Genomic DNA, 26,623 nt, shown 5'->3' with positions numbered 1-26,623 from the left:
CACCCTGGCAGAGGTGGTTTTGGTCTGTGAAACATCCAGGGTGAGGGAGTACAGCAAACTTTGTTTTAACCAGGACCTTGTGAAACAGTACTCTCCATAAACAGGCAAAAATTATACAGCTAAAATACCGGGAAGTTTACTGTATTACTCTGTCCAATTATTATAGTTCTTAAATAACTTACCTCAAAGTAAATGTACTTGTTGTTCAATCAAATGGCCACACAAAACATCAACAATTGATTCAATTTCTCCTCGAATACCACGATCTATTGCGACATTTGAGTAATCAGTAGAGGGTGCAAGTGAGAAGGCTCTTTGTTATTAAGACAAGGTTGTATTATTATTTAAGTGATTTATGCTGTAAATGAAGTATAACAGGGATGTGCATACCCTTGCATTACATTTCTATTATTTAGTGTGTGTTTTCACATTGATTACATGGTCCTTTTGATTATCTGGAATATTTGATCAACTGGCAAACTCCTGGTCCCATAGGTGCTGTTAAATAAAAATTTTGCTGTATTTAGGGTTTAAAGTTCTCCAAACTCAAAACAGGTTTAGGCCACCAGAACTGAAAAGAGCATTCATGCTTCAGACTGCGAAAGAAGTTGCAAAAAACTATTTCAGCAACCCGAGGAGAATTGCAAAGAGTAATAAAGAAATTGACGAGTTGAGGCAGGTGTGATATTTCGCTGGGATGTGAGTTTTTAAATCAAGGATAATGCTGGTAAACAGGTTGAATTTTATGCTCTTTCAAAAAAACTGTCATGTGTTATATATGTAGCTTTGGTTTTTGTGTAATAAGCTTACGTCCTGTTGTTAGAGAGCATGTGTAGCCTCATATGTGCACATGCTCAGTGGCAAACCACCAAAGCAATCAACTGCAAAATTTAAATGTCTATCAAACCAGGTTTCATTCTGGGATCTGACTTGTGCAGTATTATCCCCATAGAATCATGGAATCCCTACAGTGTGGAAACAGGCCCTTCGGCCCAACAAGTCCACACTGAGCATCCCACCCAGACCCATCCCCCTATAACCCACCTAATCTACACATCCCTGAACACCATGGGCAATTTAGCATGGCCAAGCCACCTAACCTGCACATCTTTGTGACTGTGGGAGGAAACTGGAGCACCCGGAGGAAACCCACGCAGACACGGGGAGAATGTGCAAACTCCACACAGACAGTCGCCCGAGGGTGGAATTGAACCTGGATCCCTGGCGCTGTGAGGCAGCAGTGCTAACCACTGAGCCACTGTGCCGCTCAATTTAACTTGTTAAAAGTTTACAGCAACAAAAAGAACCCAGTGTTCCCATCTAAGATTAAAAACCAATCTTTTCCATAATCAAACCATTAACAAGAGCAGAAAGGTTCCATCCAAAAGATGGCATCCCATAAACTGAATTATCAGTGTCATGTTTCTCCTGAAAAATAGTGAAGAATGCTGAAAAGATTTGGAAAAGAATTACATTTAAATGTTGAACTTATAAAGCAAATTATACCCTAAGGTTTTACTTTTAAAGACTGGTTGTAGCGAGCATGCTAAAGAATAAGACAATTAATTAGTTTCCATAAAGATTGAATTCGAGAAATAATTCTCTCTACAAATGCTGCCAGAGCTGCAGAGTTTCTCTGGCAACTTTGTTTTTTTTTTAATTCCATCATCCACTCCTCTTTGTTTTCTTACACAAGAAACAATTCAGTACCCATCTTGGATGTGATGGATAAACATCTCAGTCCCAACGTATTGTGTACTGCCTGGTGCTGACTGCTCAGGCAGGAGTTATTTTATGCTGTCTCTTCACACAGCATCTGACCACAGGAAAAATAAATAGGGATGTAAATGCACACCACTAGACAAGGCTTAAAAAGAACATCGCCTTGGATGGCTGTCACCAGACTCAGAAGGTCAGAATGTAAGAGAGAAGCTCCAAATTATTTTGTTTAAATCAAGCAAGTTGACTTAGTGGCACAGAGAAGCACAGCACAACCATCACTTTTGCATTATGACCAAATTTATTACAGTTAGTGAATTAAATGCATCCATTCATTACCACAACTCTTCACTCATTACCAATCCAACAAAAAAAATCTTCACAATTTGTATCTGGCCTTGTCTTACGAAGTTCTCTCATTTTGCCTTTGAGAACACTTGACAGACGCAATATGTGGTAAACACAAAAGATGTCAAGTGGTCAAGTTACTAGCTAATTAAACGTTGGATGGTACAAATAACACTCAGCAAGCAGGATGCTCAGAACAGTGACAAAATTGATTAGCACCACCCTCACTGAGGGAATTTCTATCTCTTTTGGCTTAGAAGGTGAGAATGCTACTATGAAGCCAATTCCACATGACAAAGTGAAAGGCGCTGTCCACTGTGCGTCTTAACCCATGTCCCTATTTCGCACAAAACACAAAACTGTTGGGAGAAATGCTTCAAATGGCAACATTGTTCAACATTTTATAATACTGCAGCAGCAGTAGTGTTACCTCTGCCTCACCTCTCACCCTGGGTGCAGACTAGAGTAAAGAACTGGGTTAAAATCCAATAATCTGACCTCAACTAATTGAGTATATCCTTCCATGATGTGGAGGTGCCGGTGTTGGACAGGGGTGGACAAGGTCAGAAATCACACAACACCAGGTTATAGTCCAACAGGTTTATTTGAAAACACAAGCTTTCAATGCCTCACTCCTTCTTCAGGATATGTCAAGGATAATCTTTAGCACCACTTCTTTGCATTAGTCATAGAAGCACAAGCAGCAAGCATTCAAGTAGGATCTCCTCAGAGAAAGCCAGCGAAACCAAACATGACTAAAATGGTTCAAACTTCACCACTTTGCTCCTTCATCATAATCACATCCGAAGGCTGTCTCTTGGCCCATTGTCTTCTCCACAATTCCCTGTCCTGAATCAACCTATTTTTCAATGACTTTCCAAAATTTACAAGTCATCCAGTATTTATGTTCTATTTTCTCTTTATTTTTTCATGAGACGATGGTGTCACTGTTGAATGAATAGTTTGTGAACTGAATAGCTTGCTAGGGCATTTCAGAGGGCAGTTAACAGTCAACTTTATTGCTGTAGGTCTGGAATCACAAAAAGGATGTCAGATTTTCCTCCCTGAAGGAAATTACTGAAATAGACGGGTTCTTGCACCAATCAATAAGTTTCATTGTCATCAACTCCGTACTTTAAGAACTGAATTTAAATTCCACCAGCTGCCTTCAGGGGATATGAACCCAGGGCCCACAGCATCATTTAAATTACTAGTCCAAAGACAATACCCAGTCAAGTTGCCACAGTATTATTCCTCAGCCAAGTTACAGGAACAAACTGCTCAGTAACTTGACAATATTTGGTAATTTTGTCTGAAGAATCACAGATTTAAAATTAATGAAGGGGCAGGAGTTCTTGGCGATTTTTCACGCAAGACCAGAGTGTTGACCACAGAAGTGACAGTCCCTGACAATGCAAAGGGCTTGGATCACAGAACACGGCTAAAAAAAACTGCAAATGCCACTCTCAACTCATCCAGTCTCTTGAGACACATCCTCTCATGTTCTCAGGTTTTATTCAAATTTGTGAACAATTTAACCTAACTTTTATTCTAGTGATGAAACTATCAAAAACAAAACAAGGATTAAATTTTTATTTCTCTATTTCCCTTGGTCTCAATAAGATCAAAGAGAAAACTATGGGAGTGATCTATTCAAGTGAGAAAGTGTTATAAAACTCCATTGTCAACAAAACAGCATTCTGAAACAAATCTCACCTGCTGCGATTTTCTCAGTCCCCCGAGTGTCAATTATACAACTTTAAAAATAACCTTCAATATCATCACATTTAAATAATAAAGGAAACTTTCTCACCGACAGCTGGCTATTTACCTACAATTAATTTATGCACATTCTCCAGACAAATTAAAATAATCTGCAGCCAAAATTATTACTTTATTTCACATCTCCAGGCAGGCATTCAATTGGAGGCCAAAAATTCTTTCTTCAAACCTATTTATGTAACTTCTAACCAAATTATTGTTTTCTCTTAAAGCTACAGGCAGAAAATAAAACAAACTTTATTAGGATTATTAGCACATATCTGCACTTACCAGGAGCTTTGTAAGTACATCTCTAAGTGGCTGGTTAGCCCACTAGTCTAAAGCCGTAACGTTTGACCTATTTCCTACCTAACAGCTCCTTCTCCAAACAAGCCATCTCGCTCCCATTTAATAATACGCAATGAGCAGACTGAATAGGCAGGAAAAGGCAACAGTAATGAGTTGGGAGCTGTAATTTCTTTTGATTCCATCTGCTTAACTAACAGACTAGGGTACTTAATATTTGGTGGCAAGTCCCACTGAATCTGCATCAAGGCTACTTTTACACTTTAGCTTCTAAGGTGGTGGTCATTTGGGAGGCTGTATCCCTGATTGGTCCAGCAATGATCAACCTCCAACAACCTCATTTCCCAGTGAGGCCTAAAGCCCGACATCACCATACAAAAGGAGCCTATTGCCTGCCTTAAGCAGCAGCTCAAAGGAGAAAAAAGTCTTCAGGCATCATCTAGCACAGTTAGTCCCCAAACCTGCCTCTCAACATACCTGCGAAATACCTGTAAAACAGATGGAATAGAATCCAGTGTCTACATCAATGAGCTTACAAGATCAACACAGCTCTCACGAGAACCACTCTGTTCAGCACGTTCTAGCCTTACAAAATCTGGCAATGTGCACACTCTTGTTCAGAAAGGGCTAATATTGGAAACTGCATTAAGGTCTGTCCAATTGGCTAACGTCAAAGTCTTGGGTGGGGAAGTCAGGAGAATACTCTGGATTTCCCAGGGACATATGTGTCATTTACGTCTCCAATTGTCATCGTTAATGCAACTTGTACCCAATTGCTATCAAGCAATAAACTACAAGAGCCTCTACTCACTAAGATTCGCTAGTGGTTATTCCTCTACCGCTGCAAACCAAATAGGTCCTTAGAAGGAGAGAGGAACGGTGGCAATATACCTCTAAATACTAATGCCGCATGGTGATCAGTGGTCAGCTCTAAATCCACTTGATTTTCTGGAAACATCTTCTCCTGGGTACGCTGGATTTTTGATGCTTAGCATCACAAGCTGCAATGGTGAAAAAGTCCAATGTCCACAGGAAAAAACACTTGCTGATGACCAGGAAAGTTTACTGCTTTAAAGACTTGACAGCTTTAAGGACGACTCACACAGTCAGAAAGGGCAAGAACTTGAACAAGCAGTCAGCAGGAGCCCATGGGGGGAAATAAAAAACATAGGAGACACAGCACTCCATTTCAAAGCCTTTACTTCAGATATGTTGAGAATCTAAGTAGCAGTACTGCAGGCTTGAAACAGCTGAAAGCCTAGTCAAACTGGGCAGTTACAGACAGGAAAACAAAGGATCTGCACGACCTTTCCCAGTTACAGGTTTCGTTAGGAAGAAAACATCTCAGCGCTCCGTGAATAAAGTTAAAAGTCCCTGCTGAGCAAAGGGAAAATTAGCAGTGCAAAAATCAGGAGGAGAAGGATGGGAGTAAAAATAAGGAGCATTTACAGCTTCCAACAAGTGTTGACTCCACATGAGTGGACACACAAGGCATGGCTACAGTGGGGAAATCAAGAAGTGTGGACATACTTCACACAGAGATCACTACACTGGAAACATGACAAAGCAGAATGAAATTGACAAAAGAGAGTATAGAAACTAAAGCAGACAGAGCCCGTTAGAATATTTTCAGACTGTAGTAAGAGCTGAAGTTTCATAATTTAAATTGCAGATCTGGCAAGAAGAATTCAATGACGACAGCAGACTCAAGGTTTTAGTTGAGCAACTCATGGAAAATCACAAGCGTTGTGTGTTAGGCAGAAAAATGTTTGAAATCAGACTTTCTGCCCATGAGAAGGCAGGAAACCCATGTAACTGCAAAAAATACATTTAAAAAGCCAAACGTGCTTAAACAGACTTAAAACCTTTAAAGAGATAAGATCGCACTGTTGTTATACTACATAGTTCAAAGTCTTCAAAACAAGGAAAATAAAATACCATTGCTATTTTCAGAAATTTTTTTAAAATCTTTCAGGTAAAGAGATTACAGCAGCATTGAAATACTGCAGAATTTAAAAGCTTTAAAGTAAGAAGGATAAATATCATATTAGAAAGGTATAGCAGGAGAAAAAATATTACCTGCAAGATTTAATATCAGACTTGGGTCAAATGAAACAGTGGGACACAGGATTGGACATTTCTCAGAGAAAAAAGGTCTTAAGATACAAAATTACCTCAAACTTAACTAAATCACAAACTAAACAAATGCACACACTACTATATTCATTACGAGCTGTGGTTGACATTGTAAATCAACAAAACATCATAAAATAATAGTTTGAAGAGATCTACAGGCTTTTGACAATTACTTTAAATCGAACAACACAAAAAACTCTTAGCAGAACAAGATTCAATTAAAATAGTTCAGCATCCAAGGAAATCCACAAATTCATTAACAATCTCTGTAGAGTAGCGTAAAACTGTGACCCAGAAAACACAATTCAAGAAACACAAAATTGTTTAACAAAAACAAACAACTGCAGATGCTAGAATTCTGAAACAATACAGAAATTTCTGAAGAAACCCGAAATCTGGCAGCATCTGTAGAGAGAAAGCAGAGTTAATGTTTCGGGTCCAGTGACCCTTCTTCAAAACAGACTGCAGCTAAGAAATCTCAATAAAAGTTTTAAGAAGGGTCACTGGACTCTAAACATTGCTACCAGACCTGCTGAGTTTCTCCAGCAATTGTGTAAGACAATTTTTTTTTGGAAATACTGATGAGTCTTTGTCAGATTTATTGCAAGAAGATCCAAAGAAGATTGGACTTTGGCAAAAGCTATTCGGGTTGTGATGGAAGCAGAAACATGGAAGAATTTGATTTGAGTTATTGTTGTCATATGTACAAAAGTACTGTGAAAAGTTTTGTTTTACGTGCAGTACAGGCAGATCATAACATACATTCGAGGACATACAGATCATAGGGTGTTTAGACAGGGTGAGGCATATAAAGTTACGGCTAGACAGGAGATGCACAAAAGCAAGATTAACATTAGATTTGAAATTAGTAATGAAATGAGGTTTAAAAGTGTAGAATGGTTCTAACAAATATGAGAATAAGATCTGCTATTGAGAGCTCGCAGAGAGTCACTCGGTATTGGCGCTATCTTGAACCTTGAAGAAAAATCTGTAGGGGGCAAGCTTATCAAAGGAGAGCAACAGTACTTGATAAAGATCACCACTCTAAAGACAAATGCAACAAATCAACACAAAATGAGTCGGCCAAACAGCACACCAAGAGAAACAAAAAGAGCTTCCAAAGCATAACCAATACCCAGTTATTATGAAAGAATGCTTTATCTGTAAAACCAAAGGTCACTGCTGGAGGATGTGCAAAAGTAGAATGCAGTTTAAGAGCAGGTAAAAAGTCAAATGCTTACTCATACAAAGATGTTAATGTGATAGGATCACCATCATCAGAAAATATACCCAATACATTCCTAGGGGAAACTGGTGATCCAACTGACTCGAGTTTCACAGGACCTGTTTAGATCATTGGATATCTAATTATTTTTAAGCTTGATACAGGTGCACATGTCACCGTTTTATTAGATCAAAAACCATGGCTAAGAGAACAGACATTTCAGCTGACAAAGGTGAGACTGCAAGGTCCAGGTGGCGTAACTTGCAAGATTAAAAGGTATGCTATAAGAAGCTCTGCCACACAAAGTGCATAAGAGTGTTGAGAATGTAAATGTGATTTACAATCAACATTATTCATTTTTCAGCCTGCACACCTGTCTGGACCTTAACATCCTTGAGAATGCAGGTGTTCAACTAGTTCCAAGACACAACAAACAAGTCAAGAGAAACTATGTTATGCCAAGTCTATTCAAAAGAGAAACAAGTGAGAGAATAACTCGAACATAAACAGAATTGTTGGCAAAACTCATTAGGTCTGGCAGCATCTGTGGGAAGAAAGCAGAGTTAACGTTTTGAGTCCAGTGACTCTTCTTCAGAACAGAATAACTGGTCTGCGAGCAAGTTGCTGTCATTCAACTGGTCGGGGGCAAGTGGTAGAAGATTTCATTGAACCTCTTGGGCTCATAGCAGAGGCCAAAAAAAAATAGTCTATTATGATTACCTATATTGTCTTAGGAAAATTGTTTAATGAATCAACAAAGAAGGAAATCTGTGCACATATAGGAATGGTAGAAACATTTTCCATTCCTATCATCGCTGAAGAATCTCCAGGTGACAGAAAACAGCAAAATTTGTGAGCAGAACCAAATACTGACAACAGAAATGAGCAGTATGACCTACCTGAGCTCATTGAGGAATCGTAAATTGAAGTCATTCACAGATAAAACCATTTGCAGAACAATTGTTCTAACAGATTTAAATGTATTGCTTATTAGCTGACATCAAAAGTTCATGATGAACATTTCAATTTTATCATCTTCCAAAGCAGCATTATCTCTATTACTGTCACTGATGCTTCTTAACTTAGAAGTAATTCCTCAGTACCAAGACTAAAGATTGAAAAATATCTGGTTGCACCAGTAAACAGCCAGAGGGCAACTGAAGATATCCAATCTAATCAAGCTGAAGTAAAGAGTTTTCATTCTTCAACACAGATCTATCAGTTGATTTAGAATAAATATTATATAAAATGGAGAAGAGCTATATAGGACTATGGAAGCCAGACAAATATCTGCGATTCAGTGCACAGTCAAACCAAACTTACCTGGCACAGAAATTGAGGATATTGAAAAGATGCAACTTCTTGTTTTCACATGTCCATTCAAATGTAAGGTTTTTTTTGTTTTTAAAAAATGATCAAATGTTTTAATTCCTACAAAGCAGCCTCTCTGGAACTTAAAGTCTACCCCTTCATTCATTATTTTTAATTGTTCATTTTAAAACATTAATAATATTTTTTTCTTGTCTTTTATCTCTGTCAATCCCATCTATCTTTCCTTCTCTTTACTTTAATTTGCTGTATAATACTGAAATGAATTAAATGTCCTAACTCCATGTGGCTCCGTGAGGATTCTTTAATCCAACTGGCTGAGGAAACATACTGCTAATACAACTCCCAGTTTCGCTCTCGTGGAGCCACACTGGTTTCAGGAACCTGATCTCAGTTCCAGAAGGCTCTAAAAATGATGAGTGCCAAACAGCATTCTTTTGCTGCCGACCACAAAATTCAATACATTATCTGTGCAAGTACACTGAATTTCTCCAATTACAAGTGAAAAGCAAGGATCATTAATGCTGGATAAACAACTTGAGTTCAATGGTGCATGCTAAGATTATTGTGTAACAACCAGCAGTTTGTGGCAAGGAGGGGATATCCTGTGAGGTGTAAAGCACAAGATTCAGCCTTTTGAAAATGACAGCTACCCTTCCAACTCTTTGCACATTTCAAGAAATTGTTGCATTTGCACATTAATTGGAAATTAAGCTCAAACCAGAACATCAAGGATGGCACCTTATAGAGTCCTATTACTGAAGAGATTCACATTTCTGCAATAACAATCAACCACTCCAGCCCAGAAAGCAGAAAGTAAACTGCGGACTTGAGACTTTTTTTTTAAAAGTTTAATTTTTTTTGAATTTCAACTTTGAAATCTATTATTTTTTTCCCCTTACTTCTTGTCACATTTTCTCTTTATTGGCCTTCCCTTCAAATCTTTTATTTCTCTTTCTGTACCCAGTTTAAAACATTGACCCTCTTTCCCTCTCCACAATTCTTCCATTTCCTTCTCAATCCATCAATCTCAATGAGTGTAGTCACAGCCTGTTGATTCTGATGTTCACTTCAATATTTGATGCCCATGGCCCTCCCTGCATCACAATCATTGCTCCTGCTAAACTGTCCATGATAGTTAGAATGGTATTGTGACGACGTTCTGCAAAATCTCTCTCTCACTCAGTCACACATAAAGAACTTTGCAAAGTACCACATTTTGAAAAAGATAGTCACATACAACAAAAATTTTACAGGCAACATCAGCTTAGTTGTAGCACACTTCCAGCAATTTGCTTCAATATGCGTGTGGAATGAACTCCCTTGAGGAAGTGGTGGATGTGGGTACAGTTACAATGTTTAAACGACATCTGGATAAGTACATGAATATGAAATATTTGGAGGGATATGGGCCAAGAGTAGGCAGGTAGGACTAGTTTAGTTTGGGATTACACTTGGCATGGACTGGTTGGACCGAAGAGTCTGTTTCCATGCTGTATGACTCCATAATAGGTTGATTGGAAGGTTAAGGGCATAACTGAACCAAAGGGACCAACAAACGAAGCAACAGCCTGTTGAGCCTGTACTGCCATTCAATATAATTTTGGCTGACCTTTGTCTCTAAATTCCATTTACCCGTCTGCTCTCAACATCCCTTCAAACCCTGAAATATCTAAACTACAATCTCAGCCTTAAACTATTCAATGATCTACAACCCTCTGAGGAAATAATTCTAAAGGACTCACAACTATTTCAGTGAAGAAATTTCTCAGCTCAATCCTAAATAATTTGCCCCTTACAGTTAGACTAAGGTTTATATTCTGGACTTCCCAATCAAAGGAAACAATTTCTCAGTACCTAACCTGCCGAGACCTTTCAGAATCTTGTATGTTGCAATATTTTTTGTTTCCTTCTCCTCAACAGCAGAGGTTTTGGGCCCCATTTACTCAGTCTTTCAACATAGGACAACCCCTTCAACCTAGACATCCAATGCAAGAATATCCTTCCTAAAATACGGGAGACCAGAATGGCACATAGTATTTCAGATGCAATTTCACCAAAGCCCTGTACAATTACAGCAAGACTTCTCATCCCAGAACCCAATCCCACGGCAATCAAAGTAACTTGCCTTGCTGACCCTCTGGTCTGAAAAACTCCAGCCGATACTTAAAATGACTCGTTATCTTTTTAGAGCTGTAGTAATTTGCAAAATTCCTCAGACACACTTGCAAGGAAAAGCTAAGTTCACCATCAAAAATCAAGTGTTCCTAACAGACTGAAGTTACAATGACAAAGGAGAATGGAAGGGAATTTAGATCGATTTACAATCTATTCCAATGCACAAGGCACTTTTTTGGCACAAAAAGTAATTATCCAATAACTAATTAGCCAAAGTAATTGCAAAAAAATTGAAACCCTAAAATCATTTGATTGGACTCATCTCAAGAGACACAGACAACGCCTACATGCCATGCTCAGAGTTTAGATGGGAATTTTAAAGAAAGGTTTCTACAAGCTTATATTTCCTCCAAGACTCATTCACGCTTGCTAAACTTCCACGAGTCATGGGATATAAATTTAAATGAGCGTTATGAGCACTTCTGTTGTTCACCAGGCATAGCGAAGTGTAGATACCATTTTACTACAAAACTGGTGGGAACCATTTAAAGAAACAATTCAAAAGGTTCAACAAAAAAATACAGTCCATAGAAAAACTCAGAGAAAGATCCATTTGTGGCTTTCTAAGGAGGTTAAAAATATCAATAATTTGGAGGACTGGAGTATTTTCTAACTCAATAAAGGAACGCTAAAAGTTGATTTAAAAGGGGACGGGAATAAAAGAATAAGCCAGCCCATGCAATGTTATGGAGAAATTATCAAAGAGAGTGAGGAAATGAGACATTTAACAGCTTGTATCGTCTACAGTGAAGACAGCGACAAGTTATACACCAGAAATAGTTGATGACCGAAGACTAATATGAGTGAGTAAAGTCAGAAAATTGATATCAGCAGAATCAGGAGAGGCACTAGGAACTAAAACCTGATAAATTCAGAGGATTGTAAAAGAAACAGCAGCAGAGATGGTGGATGCACTGGCTATGACCTTCCAAAATTCCCTAGATTCTACAATGTCCAGCAGGCTAGGAGGAGGGAATCAGAAAACAAGAAAAATACAAGCCAAATAAGTCTGACACCAGTCATCAAGAAAGTGCTAGAACCTATTATTAAGGAAATCCTAACAATGCACATAAAAAACCATTGCATGAAGTCAACAAGGATTTATGCAAGGAATACAGCATTTGAAAAAACTCAACCTGTAACTAGTACAATAAATAAATGAGAACCAGTAGATCTCGAACATCTGGATTTCCAAAATACATTCAATAAGTTGCTATACAAAATGTTAATACACCAGATGGAGTTGAGAGTCATATTTTAGCTTGGATAGAGCATTGGTTAACTGACAGGAAGTGGAGAGTAGTGGATAAAAGCTGCATTTTCCAATTGGCAGACTGTGATTAGTACAATGCCGCAATGATCAGCGCTGGAATCTCAGCTTTTTACAAGTTACACAAACGATACCAAGAGTAACATAGCTCACTTTTGCTGACACTGAAAAGCTAGATGGGAATGTAAGCTGTGAGGAGGACACAAGGAGGCGGCAAAGAAATATAGACAAGTTAAAATGAGTGGGCTAACGATGGCACATGGAGAATAATGTGGGGAAGTGTGAAGTTATTCACTTTGATTTTAAAAGTAGAAAAGCAGAATTTCCTTTTAAAGCCATGAAACTTGTAAATGTTAATGTTTAGAAAAACGCAAGTACACTTGTAGAACAAACACGAAGTTAATGTGCAGGTAAAGCCAAAAAATAGGAGAACAAACCAGAAGATTCTTATTGTGGGATTGGAACACAAAAACAAAGAAGTCTGCACGACTGTACAAGGCATTGGTGAAACCACACCTGAGCACTGTGTGGAATTCCAGTCTCCACATTTACTTGCATGTTCCATACTTGTACTAGAGGCAGTAAATAAAAAGTAGACGAGATTAGTCCTTGGGTTGAGAGGGCTCTCCTGGGATGAGAAGCTGATTAAATTGTATCTATATTCTCTGCCATTTATAAGAATGCGGTTAATCTCAATGAAACATTCAAGACCATGAAGGGATTAACAGTTTAGCCTTAGGCTCGGAGAATCTAAAACAAGGGGGCGAAGTTTCAGGATAAGGGGGTGTTCATTTAGGACTGGGTTAGGAGTAATTTCTTCACTCAAAGAGGAGGCATTTTTTTGTTTAATTCTCCACCTGAGGATACTGTATGCACCATCCTTGAATAGATTCAAGGCTGAGATAGAAAGATTTTGAACCTCCAGGGCATTATGGGATATGGGGTACGGGTGGAAAGGTGGAGTTGAAGCCAGAGATCATTCAAGATCACGGGTCATATTGTTTTCTCTTGCTCCTATTTCCTACTTCTAGAAATAATTAACATACACTAACTTTCGTTAATTTATTTTCAGGATATAGACATTGCTAACCAGGTTAACATTCACTGCCCACCCTGTTGCCCTGAAAAGTTGGTGCTGAGCCCCTATATGTTACGACTGGGAAAGGCTTGATATAATTGAGTATTCCCAGTCTAGGACAGAGAGCAGTCAATTACTTCAGTACACTACCAAAATCACCATGATCATACCAGAGACCTTTCTTACTGGGTATTAGTGAGCTAGTTCTTTTGACTGACAGCATAACCTTCACTTTTACTGCTGCTGATTTTTTATTTTTATTTCTTTAAAGCTGATTTCAAATTGTGGAATTACAATTGAGAGATCTGAACTCATGTTCTCTGGATTACTAGTCTGGTTGTGTAACCACAATGTGTATCTTTCACGATATGCTTTGAAACTGTATGATATGTTTTCATATTCCGACTTCTTCACCTTAAATAACATTCAATGCCACCCCTAGTACCCCAGCTATTGTCTTTTAACCATTTCTATTAAATACAATTTACATAGATTGCATCTGAAGAAAGCATCTTAAGATAAATTTGAAAGGATAAAATCTTTAAATTGTGTTGTATGATTGCCTTTATAGTTCATACAGTTTGACTTTATCACACAATAACCATACCAATTTATTAAAATTATCAGGAGAACATTGCAACAATAATATAGTTTCACATTTATCAACTATCTTGCCAACGACTTCTACCCTTTTATTGTTGTAATAAACTTGTAAAATAAATTAGTGATTGAACCCGCAATGATAAATATGGTTTCTCAATGTATTATGCCATTCAACACCATACAATTAACATGTAAATCGTATGAGTATCCAGAAAGTGATCTATTTGAACAGCTTGTTTTTCATCAATACAGATATTGCTTTATCAAAAACTAGTTTTAAAATAGTGAAATTGTATTCCGTAGACATCCAAGTTAATGTAGATATTGCAACTGAACTCAGATGTGATAAGCTTATTAGAACAATTCACTCAAATCTAAAGCAAATCTTTATTTTGCATCTTCCAGTTAACAATACTGAGATGCATTAAGTCAAACACTAAGATGCGATTCCAGTCATCTAAAGCTCTATTTCTGCACAAACTTATCATGCAGTATATTTATAAATTATTGTACCCAATTGTCATGGCTATTTCTCTCTGTACAGGAAGTAAATAAGTGGCAATAACTTCAAATTTTGGCAGGTCATAAAGAATAATAATCATAACTCACTTTCAGATCAAATTAGCCTGAGTGAAATTTCTAAGCTGGCCATTCGTTGAGCACCTGAAATATTAACAGGCTCATCAATCCTGAATGGTAATTATTTAAAACTAACAAATGTGCAAGGTTATTTTAAATAAACTTCCTTTCACTTCTTCATTAATCACAATGAACAATGCATTGTCCAGCTTTTTCCCTTCTGCAAATGAGCAGATAACTAACCAACTTTGTCACAAAACTGGAAGGTGACAGAGTTAGAGACACTGGTAACAGCTACTACTCATATCATCAGCATACCTGACCCAAACAATGTGAGTCAATTTACCTTACACAGATACAAAGCGCTCAAGACGATAAGGGGTAAAGGAAAGAGGAGTAATTCCTCTGTATATCAAGAAAATCATACTAGTATTGCAAACAAACAACATGATGCAAAAGTGATCCACGAAAACAGGGTTAAAATAACAATTTTAGAAAACAACACTCAGATCAAAATAAGGAGAAAGAGCTATCCCTTGTATAACATTGTTCAAGGAAACAGCAATAAGTGGAAAATAAAAATTATGGGGCCATTTAGCACATCCAATATAAAGCCAGGAATGAAGGCATCAACTGGTCCCATACAAGCCAGGAATGACTAAACTTATCAGCTGCATCAGGATGAGAAACAACAGTCTTCCAGCTGGACTTTGTTCAGTCGACTGGAGATAATTTAGACCAACTGTTGTAACAATAAATCTTCAAAGGTGAATTCTTATGTTTCAAACAATTTATGCAGAAATGCTACATTTTGAGTGCTGGAAAATCAAAGTAAAAGTGCTCTAAAACTCAAACAGGATAAGAAGCTAAGTTACTGAAAATGTTAAGGACGACCACCGGATAACACATCTGCAGTAACTGTAGGGGACATTTATTACAGCATTGGGGACGAAATTGCAACAGTTCTAAGTTACTCTGATAAAAGCAGCGACAGTTTTGAAGTGAGGGCATATCTTACATTTGATTAGTTCAGGGTGAGCCCCAGCATGAATCCTATCAACAAACAAAAATGAAATATTCTTGCTATCTTTTAAATAAATGGCTGTCATTTTATTTGTTGCTTAATTGATAGTCTCTTTGATCTGTCGGTCTTTTTCTGCTTTATCAAGTCGGAAAAGCACTAACGCAACCGCATTGTCTATTTGTTAAGCAAAATCCTGATTCAGAAAGCGTGCAGATTCCTCCCTTCACCATCTTGACTATTAAAACTGATGAGTGTAGAGATATCAAGTATACTATCAGTCCTGAAGAATAAAGATGAAACAAAAAACAGGCGGAGCAGCTTCACTCTGAGTACATGTGCATGTGGTCGCCAAGAATGCTTGCTTTCCGCTCTCTCTCCGCACGTTTCTTCACAAATGCGATATTAACACAATACAGATTCCTCCACTTACAGCAACAATGCTATCCCTACACTTCACTCCCTGTCACGGGGGGAATAACTCGGGCCGCGAAGCAGCTTTTCTGCGGAGGCTAATATCAGGCTGCGTGGTTTTACGTTAAAGTTTAGCGTGGTGCTATTTACACATGTCCTCTAACTCTCTTTACTCACACTGAAAATAACTGCAGCCCGTGTGTGCATTTTACACACTAGCTACGCGGGTGTAACTGGTCCAGTTTAAACTGTAATTTCCAAGCACAGTGCATGTTTTGGACTTATTCAGTCTTTCCTTTTCCCCGAGTCCCTACTGGCTCATCAGACCCAATACCCAATTAGGACTCGGAGCTGTTCGCTGTGCACGGGATATATATTAACTTTTTTCTACAAACACTTCCCGTTGCACGTATTCCTTTCGTCACTTGCACAGGAATTTTCCTTTTTCTTTGTGTTTAAGGCTCTTGCGCGAACTGACTCATTGGTTTAAACCATTCTCCTAGGAAACAGTAAAAGCGAAACTGGAGCTTTATCCATAATGCACGTCAAACCAAGAGCTCATTCCCCCCCCCCCCCCCCACCCCCCCCGCAACATTGTAGGACTCACCCGCCTGGTTCCTGTCTAGCAGCCGATTTCCAAGCGGAGGGGGAAAAGGGAACCCGGAAGCGATCTGTTCATTCAGAATCAGACACGTGTTTGTGCAGCAAGAGGAGGGAGCCGAGATATGAGAACTGTCTGAAATTGCATAGAAAACACAGAGTGTGTGTTAAATTACTCCGTGAACAGAGACAGAGAACTGCTCTGACTTATTGCACTGGAGAGACGGAGAGAGTGCTATATTACTCCGTGAACAGAGACAGAGAACTGCTCTGACTTATTGCACTGGAGAGAGTGTAACTTACTCCGTAAACAGAGGCAAAGAACGTGCAAAATTACTCCGTAAACAGACAGAGAACTTGTCTAACACTAGAGAGACAGCGAGCATGCTAAAGTACTCTGCACATAGAGAACGTGCTAATTCACGCTGTAAATGGCGACAGAAAAATGCTCTGACTTACTACAGTGGAGAGACAGTGTGCTGAAGTACTCTGCAAATAGAGACGGGGAGCTGTGCTAGCCTGCCATGCAGTGGGGAGACAGAGAGCTGTTCTAACCTACTGTGTAATGGGGAGACCGAGCTACTCTAACCTAAAAGGCCATAAAAATAAAACAAAGAACTGCGGATGCTGCAGATCTGAAACAATCAAAAATAACAATTACTGGAGAAGCTCCGCAGGTCTGGCATCATTTGTGAAGAGAAGAGCAGAGTTAATGTTTTGAGTCCAGTGATCCTTATTCAGAATGGCGTTCTGATCAAAGTTAGACTTAGTGACCGTTCATCAGGCCATTCTGAGAAAGGATCACTGGACTCAAAACATTAACTCTGTTTTTCTCTTCACAGATGATGCCAGATCTGCTGAGTTTCTCAAAGAATTCCTGTTTTTTGCACCTGAAGACTGTGTCTTTTTGCTTTTCTGTATTTTTTGATTGAGGTCTCCAGAGGAGAACTGTTTTAAGTAACAAGGATTGCTGCACTTCTTAAAAGCAAGTAAACTGGTACTCATTGTAGATACTATTTACACAGCTACTTGTTTAAGTAGTCATGGAAACCCAGTTTGCAGATAAGCTGGAGCAAACGTTCACCCTTTACCAGTCACACTGTACCTCCTGCCAATAATTGAAAGTATCTGGAGCAGGGAGACCAAGAAGCCACATTTTGATCAGCAAAAAGATCATCTTATCAATCATTGCGGATAGCGACCACTAAACTCCCTTCCCAGTTTTTCTCTTTGCCCAGAGCACCCATGTTTCTTTGTGTCTATATGTTTGTGAGAAGAGGGTAAGTTTAAAAGGGGTTAGAGTTTTCACTAGTAAAGCAAGATACCAACAGTCAATAATTGTTTACCTATAACTGGAGTTTATTTATTTGTAATATGTAGACATTCTTGTTAAGTACGGAAACCTGATTTATGCTTTCCATCAACCTGGGTCTAAAAGACAGCTAAATTGGGGAACTCTGTATACTTTTTAGAATCTTTAACCTTTGTGACAACTTAGAATAACAGTGCTTGATTTTTAGCATGCAACCCCAATGAGTTATAACATCCTGCCAGGACCTTGTATGACCTACTTGACAATGGAGAACCAGAGAGCTGTTCTAACCTACTGGACAGTGGAACGATTGAGAGCAGCTGACCGACTGTGCAATAGCTGGACAACTGCTCTGACTGTGCAATAGAGAGGCAAAGATCTATTCTAACCTGCTTTACAATGGAGAGACAGGGGGTTGCACTAACTTACTTTGTGTTGTCGAGACAAAGAACTACTCTAACACTGTATTAGGGAGACAGAGAGCTACTTTAACCTACTCTGTATTGGGGAAACAGATAGCTACTCTAACCTTCTCTGTATTGGGAGATGGAGAGTTCCACTAAGCTGATCTGAAGTGTTCCAATCAGAAACAATAAGAAAAGAACCTTTGTAAATTGACCAATGTGAACGGGAGGAATACAAAGAGTTGTTTCTTTTTTGTCGGTTGCATTGATTCCTGGCCTGTCTTATAAGGAAAGGTTGATTAGAATAATGAAAGGTAATCTCATTGAAATGTATACAATTCTGAGGGCTGGCACTGTACTTGATGAGAGGCTATTTTCCTTGGTCAGAGAGTCTAGAACTTGAGATCATTGTCTCACGATGAGGACGCTGCCATTTTGGACTGAGATGAGAAGAAATTTCTTCGTAGAGAATTGTAAATCTTTGGATTTTTTTTACCTAGAGGACAATGGATGTTTAGTCAAATGAATAAAATTCAAAAGTAAGATTGCTAAGAGTTTTATGCAGTTAGGAATATTGGGGACAGGGTGAGAAATTTGGAGTTGGTGTAGAAGTTCATCCGTGACTTTTAATGGTAGAACAGATTGAGAAGGTAAAATTACCACATCCTGGTTCTTTATCTTATGTTCTGAATATGAATTATGGAATCTTAATTGGTGAAGATCATTTGATCCATTGTGCCTGTAGTGTCTCTACAAAAGAACGAATCAATTAGATAAACTCCCCAATGCGTTCTCCGTAGCTCTGCATTTTCATTTCCTTTTCCAGTTTCTACCCAAATCTACAAGCTACAGATGATCTGGATTTTCCAAGAATAATGACATGAATAACATTGTTCATGGTACCATGGTATAAATTGGACTGCAACCTCTAGAATACTGTACTCAAATAAAAGCAAAATACCATAGATGCTAGAAATCTGAAATAAAAACAGAAAGTCCTGGAGAAACTCAGAAGGTATGACAACATCTGTGGAGAGAGAAACAGACAATGTTTCAAATGCAACATAACTCTCCTGCAGAACTGAAAGGAATGGAAATAGTGGTTTTTATACAGTCGATAGAGGGTGAGGAGGAGTGAGTAGAACAGTTGGTGAGATTGACCAGAGCAAAACGCAAAGCAGTTGCAAATGGTGATAAAGGAGATAGAAATATAAAGTAGTCATAAATGATAGCTATGCCCCTCAATAAAATGAAACAGTTATCCTACCCTTTCAGAATAAGTTAGTGCAGGTACACCCAGAATATGATCAGAAATGATTCCTGTGAAATTGCACCTTTAGCTCTGAACATTGAATAAATTTGGAGACCCAATTCTGCAGAATTTGTTGGTATTGGGCACTTTTTGTGCTTTTCTTTGTTCGGTCTGTTTTCTGTCCCTCTTAATTCTATCCTTAGTGCCATGTTTTTATTTCACTTTCATTAAATGATTTCATCTAATTTATACTTTCTAGCTTACAGTCTGAGAGGTGTTGTGTCAGGGGCTAGTCTCTGAAAGGGTTAATGCTGAGGAATGCATTAAGTATCAACAATTTGATGATGTCATAAAGACTTGGGCAGGGGGAATAGACCGATCATACAGGACATCCTCATTGGCCAAATATCAATGCTTATCATATCATTATACCTAGTTGCCATCATACAATTAACTACATCTTGTGGTGCAGGGGTAATGTTCTTACCTCTGGGCCAGAAGGACCAGGTTCAACTCCCACCTATTCCAGAGGTGTGTCATATCATGTCGGAAGAAGTTGATTAAAAAATGTAAATCTGAACCAAAAAATAGCAGACACTACGTATCGATCAAGACAAGAACCTCCCCGTTAGACCATTAAATGGCTTTACTAGACCAGTCAGACCTTTTACATCTGGAAGGAGAATGATGGCAGTAACTCTACTCGTGTATCTTTCATCAAGGTGACTGTGCTGAAGATTCATTGTATAAGCTGGTGAGCAGTGGTGTGGATTTCGGTGAGTTTTAAAATATCCTCAGGCACAGCTTTGAGAAGGCTAGTTATGTGGACAGTCAGCAGCTGAGCATTTGAAAATCCCGCAGAAGAAAATCTTGAAGTAAGTTTCATAGGACCAGGAGTAGGCTATTCAGCCCCTCGAGCCTGTTCTCCCATTCAATCAGATCATACTAATCTGTGGCCTAGCCCCATATTCCTACCTTGGGCCCATACCCTTTAAAACCTTTGCTTAACAAATAAATTATCTCAGATTTAAATTTAGCAACTGATCCTGCATCCACTTCTGTTTGCAGAAAAGAGTTCCAAATGTATTCCACCTTTTATGCATAGAAGTGCTTCCTAACATCGCTCCTGATCTGCCCCTAATTCTCAGCCTATGCCCCTAGTCTAGAACCCCCAACCATTGGAAATATTTTATCTTTATCTACCCTATGTTTTCCTGTTGATAACTTGAAGACTTCAATCAGATCACCCCTTAACCTTCTAAATTCTAGAGAAAACAGACCTAATTTATATAATCTCTCTTCATAACTGTCTGATGATGTCCAGGTATCATTCTTGTAAACCTACATTATACCCCCAACAACATCAATATATCCTTCCAATGATGTGGTACCCAGATCTGCTCATAGGAAGGATATCATTAGATTGGAAAGGGTGCAGAAAATATTTACAAGGATGTTACTGGGACTGGAGGGTTGGAGTTATAAGGAAAGGCTGGATAGGTGAGGGATTTTTCACTGGAGCGTAGAAGCTTGAGAGATGACCTTATAGAGGTTTATAAAATCATGAGGGGCATAGATAAGTTAAATAGCAAAGGTCCTTTCCCAAGGGTAGGGGAGTTCAAAACTAGAGGGCATAATTTTAAGGCGAGAGGAGAAAGATTTAAAAGGGACTTGCAGGACACTTTCACACAGAAGGTGGTTCATATGTGGAATGAACTTCCAGAGAAAGTGGTAGATACAGGTACAGTTACAACACTAAAAGACATTTGGACAGGTACATGAATAAAAAAAAGGTTTACAGGTATTTGGGCCAAGCACAGGCAAATGGTTCCAGTTTAGTTTTGGGAAATTTGGTCAGCATGGACAAGTTGGACCAAAGGCTCTTTTTCCATGCTGTATGACTCTATGGCTCGAAGTGGGATCTAACCAGGGTTTTGTATAACTGCAGCATAACTTCTGCATCCTTGTACTCCGGTCCTCGAGATATAAAGGCCAGTTTTATGTCTTTCTTGATTGTTTTCTCGTTTGATATTTTAAAGATCTATGCACCTGAACCCCCAAGTTTCCTTGGACATTCACTGTATATAACTTCACACCATCTAGAAAACTCACTGAACTATTCCCTTTTTTTTGGACCGAAATGGATAATCTCACACTTGCCTAAATTGAACTTCATCTGCCATAGTTTTGCCCTTTATCTACACCGTCAACAATGCTGCCTAACTTTGTACCTTCAGCAAATTTGGATATATGAACTTCTCTGGCATTATCCAAGCCATTCATAGTGAATGTGAATGACTGAGGCCCTAATACAGATCCTTGTGGGACACCCATGGTCACATCCTCCGATTTGAATACCTACTTATTATCCCTATTTTCTGCCCCCTGCTACTCAACCAATTTCCCAGCCTTATTAGTAATTTTCCCTCAGTTCCGTGGGCTTCTACCTTACCTAACAGTCTCTGATGTGGGACTTCATCAAATGCCTTCTGGAAGTCCATAGAAACAACATCCATCAACATTCCCCTCTCTACTACCTTAGTTACCTCTTCAAAAAATTCACTGGGGTTTATCAGGCATGGGCCTATGTGTCATGAGTGACTGCTGGCTCTCCCTGATTAACTGAAAATTTTCAATGTATTCAGTTACTCCAAAATAGCTCAATAAGACAGAACCTACAGTCCATGGTAATTCATTATTTAAAGCACAGAAAAGGTGGGAAGAACTTATTAAGGCTACAAGCAGCGGGACTTAGTCACAGGGTCATAGAGATGTATAGCATGGATCCTTCGGTCCAACTTGTCCATGCCAATCAGATATCTTAGATAAATCTAGTCCCATTTGCCAGAATTTATTTGTTCACAAAACATCTACAAGACAATGCTTTATAAAGTTGTAACAATACTTCCATACTCCTAAATTCTATACCTCGACTAATGAGGACAAGTATCCCGTAAGCCTTCTTCACCACTATCTACCTGTGCTGAAACCTTCAGGGGTCTATGGACTTGTACACCAAGTATTCTTTGTTCCTCAGTATTCCCTAGAGACCCACCACTCATTGTTTAAATCTTCCCCTATTAAGAGAGGAGCCCCCAGCATCTGCGGCAGCGGTTGCAGCAGGCAGTCCAAGGTCTCCTGGCATCTGCGATGGCATTAAGCATGGAGGAGACTGAGCCAGCACAGGGGGAACAGGCCCAATGTCGAAGAGATTGAGCTCTTGTGGGGAGTGTGAGCCCAGCATGGGTAAGCGCTTATAAAGGACTGTAATGTTGAACTTTTAACTTATTCCTTTATTTTTCTACTTTGTATCCAAGATTTTGTACCGAGGTACCTTTGTGCCTAAGATGGCACCAGGAATGTTGACTTTGTACACTTTCACTGTACACCTGTATCCCTGTACTTGAGTATATGAGACAATAAAATCTAATTCTAATTATTAGACCTATCAAAATGCATCACCTCACCCTTATCAGGATTAAAATCTATCTGCTATTGCTCTGCCCAATTTACCAGCCTATCAATATCAGATTGTAGCTTGAGACCATCCTCCTTGCTGTCAACAAAACCATCAGTTTTCGTGTCATCTGCAAAGTTACTAATCATATCTTTTATATTCACATCAAGTCGTTAATGTACGTAACAAACAAGGGTTCCAGCACTAATCCCTGTGGTACACCACTGGGCACAGACTTCCAATCACAGAAATGCCCTCCACTGACACCCTTTACCTCCTATTTGTAAGCCAGTTTTGGATCCATTTTGCCAACTTGCCTTGGATCCCATGTGCTTTTACCTTTTGGACCAGCCTTCCAATGTGGGACCTTGTCAAAAGCCTTTCTGCAATCCAAGTAAGCCACATCAACTGCATTACCCTTATCGGTATATTTAGTCACCTTCTCATTAAACCCAAGTAAATTAATTAGACAGGATCTCCATCCAACAAATCCATGCTGACTATCCCTGAATGATTCCTGCCTTTCCAAGTGTAGATTAATCCTATCCCTCAGAAATTTTTCCAATAATTTTCCTACCACTGACTCAGACCAACTGGTCTGTAATCACCTGGCCTATCCCTGCTGCCCTTCTTGAACAATAAAACCACATTAGATACCTCGCAGTCATCTGGCACTTTACTAGCAGAGTATTAAATATCTCCACCAGGGCTGTAGGAACCCGCTCCCTTGCCTCCAATAGCAGCCTGGTATACACCTCATCAGGCCCTGGAGATTTATGCATCTCTATGGCCGCTAAAACATCGAATACCTCCTACTTATTAATCTTAACACGCTGTCTAACTTCACCATCCAATCTAAGGCCGAACCTATTAGCAAGAATTGACTGCATTTGAACGGAGTGGTACCAATAAACTCTGTGAAAAAGATATTAGGCCCGATTAAATGCAGGAGAGTTAAAACTAATTCAGGATCTATCTATTCAATCAAACATTATAATGTTGTGTGGAGAGTGACCACTTGAATGGAATTGTCGTGGCAATGGCTTATTCCTATGCTGCATCCTGTTTTATAATTCTACAGAATTCAGCATGCATTAGACTGACTTTTCAAGCAAACTTTTTTTCAACAATTGTTCATCGATTCACTTGTACATTTTTCATTAAGTAGAATAAATTTCCCTGAAGCTTCCGAGAAGGGGAGAAATAGGTTCTTGAGGTTGTAGCACAGTTTCCATTCCCTGAGCATGTGAGGTCAGATGAGGTGCTGCAACAACAGGGACTGCAGACTCAGGGCCAATGACTGTTGGAGGTTAATCTTGCTGAAAGAAAGACTCGGATCAATTTATTCACAGATGTGCATGTTACTAACTGGCCCAGCATTTATTGCCCAGAGGGCGGTTAAGATACCACCACATTGCTGTGGATTTGATGTAACATTTAGACCAGATGTTATTTAACGATTGACAGTGATTATATGGCTGCCATTGGCTAGCTTTTTACTCCAGATTTGTTATTGAACACAAATTTCACCATCCGCCACAATAGGGTTTGAACCCGTGTCTCCAGAACATTAGCCTGGGACCTCTGAATTAGTAGTCCAGTGATGTTACCACCACACCATGGCTACCCACAATAGCCTCTTCCTGCTCAACACTCCGCAGCAAATGAAGTTGATGAGCTGTAGAGAGGGACAGATTTCTGGCTGAATGAACTTGTCTTCAATGAAACTGGAAGGTGATCTGTCAAACTCCACTAATAACACATTCAACAGTGAGTAATTGTTGGATTTCAGCTGGTCCATCTCTTTTCTCACTGGTATTAAAACGAGCAAAATACTGCGCATTTTCTATCACTGGAATAAAAACAGAAAATGCTGTGAACAGCGGACTGCATTTGTGGAGAGAAAAACAGAGTTGAGGCTTCAGATCGATGATCTTTTACCTCTTCCCATGTTCATTGGAGTCACTAGTTGTCAACATTAGCCAGTGTCAGGATTAAGCATCATTTCTGTTACCCTCTTTGCCCACCAGTGAAAGCGAGAGATTATTTTTAAGAAACTAGGAATGAGCAATAAATGCTCGCCCAGCCAGTGACGCCCACATCCCACAGGTGAATAAAAAATAGGATACTTCCAGCCTAATGGGTCACTAAAGGGTTACTGAATCTCCAAATCATAATCTTATTCTTTATGGAAAACAAGAGAATCATCCAATCTGACCATCAACATTCAGCTTTGGCAATACGTGAGCAAGCATCAAAGTCAATATTCTAAAGTGTCCACCTGAATCAATTGGTAGCATTCATCTCTGAATCAGAAGGTTATGTGTTTGATCCTCACATCAGGGTATAGACACATAGTCCAGGCTGGATCATCAACTTTCAACATCAACTGGTTTTACCACTGGCCCACAGTTTTTTTTTAAAGTATATCCTTTCTAATGTCTTCCTACTTAATTTGGATAAGTCAATTGTTTATTTTTCTCATAAGTAACGGAATTGGAGATGGGGTTTTTAACCTTCAAGTATAAGATGAGGATTGGGCTAAGTACGCACCATAGCAGAAAGGCCACAGGTACAGACATGATTCCTGCAGAACTAATGACAAGCTTGAGACAGGAGGCAACAAATTAACCTCTTGTATGTGTAAATCCATGTGCTTGATGAGGGAAGTAGAAGAAGAATATGTGGGATTACATGCTTGGAAAAACGAGAGAGGAAAGTTCACAATGTGAATGGCCTTAGTATTCTTGGGAAAAATAAGGTGACAGTAAAGTGGGATCCTAGTAGTAATGAGAGAGCATAGTCCAGCAACAGGATAGATTGGTTAGTAGAATTTTCACACGTACCGGAGTAATGCTAACATCTTGAAAGGATGTAGTACTTATACACAAAACATTGAAAAAAGAAATAGAAGCAAATTATTGCAGATGCTGGAAACTGTACTGAAAACAAAAAATTGCTGGAAATCACAGAGACCTGCATCACGGAACTCTGACGAAGAGTCATCTAGACCCGAAACGTTAGGTTGCTGTCTCAACATGGATGCTGCCTGGCCCACTGTGATTTCCAGCATATTTTGTTTTCAGTTGAAAAAAGAAGTGTTTGACATAAAATAAGAAAGCAAGTTGACCAAATTAGTTTTAGCAATCAGAATTTTAAATGGATTAGAGGTGGAGATGAACAATACATAAAAAGCAGTAACACAGATTCATACAGTACTAAAATAACTAACAATGCACCTAGTTAAATTTCTTGAGGGATAGAATTGAAAAGCATGAAAGCCACGTTAAACGTTCCAGAAACATTGATTAGACTACGCTTGGTGTACTGTGAAAAATTTCTATAATTCTCCCTATTATAGACACAATAAAGATTTCAAAAAATATGACCAGAACTGAGGTTTTATCTCTCAGGAAACATTGGACAGGCTGAGGCACTTTACTCCAGAAAAGATGAGAGACCTGACGGAATTTTTTTAAGGTTATAAAGTATGTAAATGATGTTAGAAGATAATTCCATGAATGGTGAAACCATAACTAGAGGTCAAGAATATATATGATTACTAATAAATCCAAGGAGGAATTCAGGAAAGAAGTATCTTTACCCAGACAGTAGTTAGAATGTGAAACTA

The 26,623-nt window shown here is 38.9% G+C and overlaps 1 protein-coding gene across 9 annotated transcripts in view; it reads right to left on the bottom strand.

The window, feature by feature from the left end:
- The window catches only part of pot1 (protection of telomeres 1 homolog), a 297,679-nt gene extending 280,715 nt beyond the window's left edge, over nt 1-16,964 (bottom strand). For 4 of the 9 annotated variants that reach the window (XM_048607974.1, XM_048607977.1, XM_048607981.1 and 1 more), the window contains exon 1: nt 16,145-16,312. In XM_048607974.1, coding sequence (XP_048463931.1) covers nt 16,145-16,174 — 30 coding nt within the window. In that variant the 5' untranslated portion in view covers nt 16,175-16,312. The other 5 variants (XM_048607978.1, XM_048607979.1, XM_048607982.1 and 2 more) reach the window with 2 other exon arrangements.
- Nucleotides 16,965-26,623: the final 9,659 nt, after the last annotated feature.

Source organism: Rhincodon typus, chromosome 18 (genome assembly GCF_021869965.1).
Source record: "Rhincodon typus isolate 14 chromosome 18, sRhiTyp1.1, whole genome shotgun sequence".
Lineage (NCBI taxonomy): Eukaryota > Metazoa > Chordata > Chondrichthyes > Orectolobiformes > Rhincodontidae > Rhincodon > Rhincodon typus.
The sequence above is the reverse complement of the archived record's forward strand: the minus strand, read 5'-3'. Positions and strand labels throughout refer to the sequence as shown.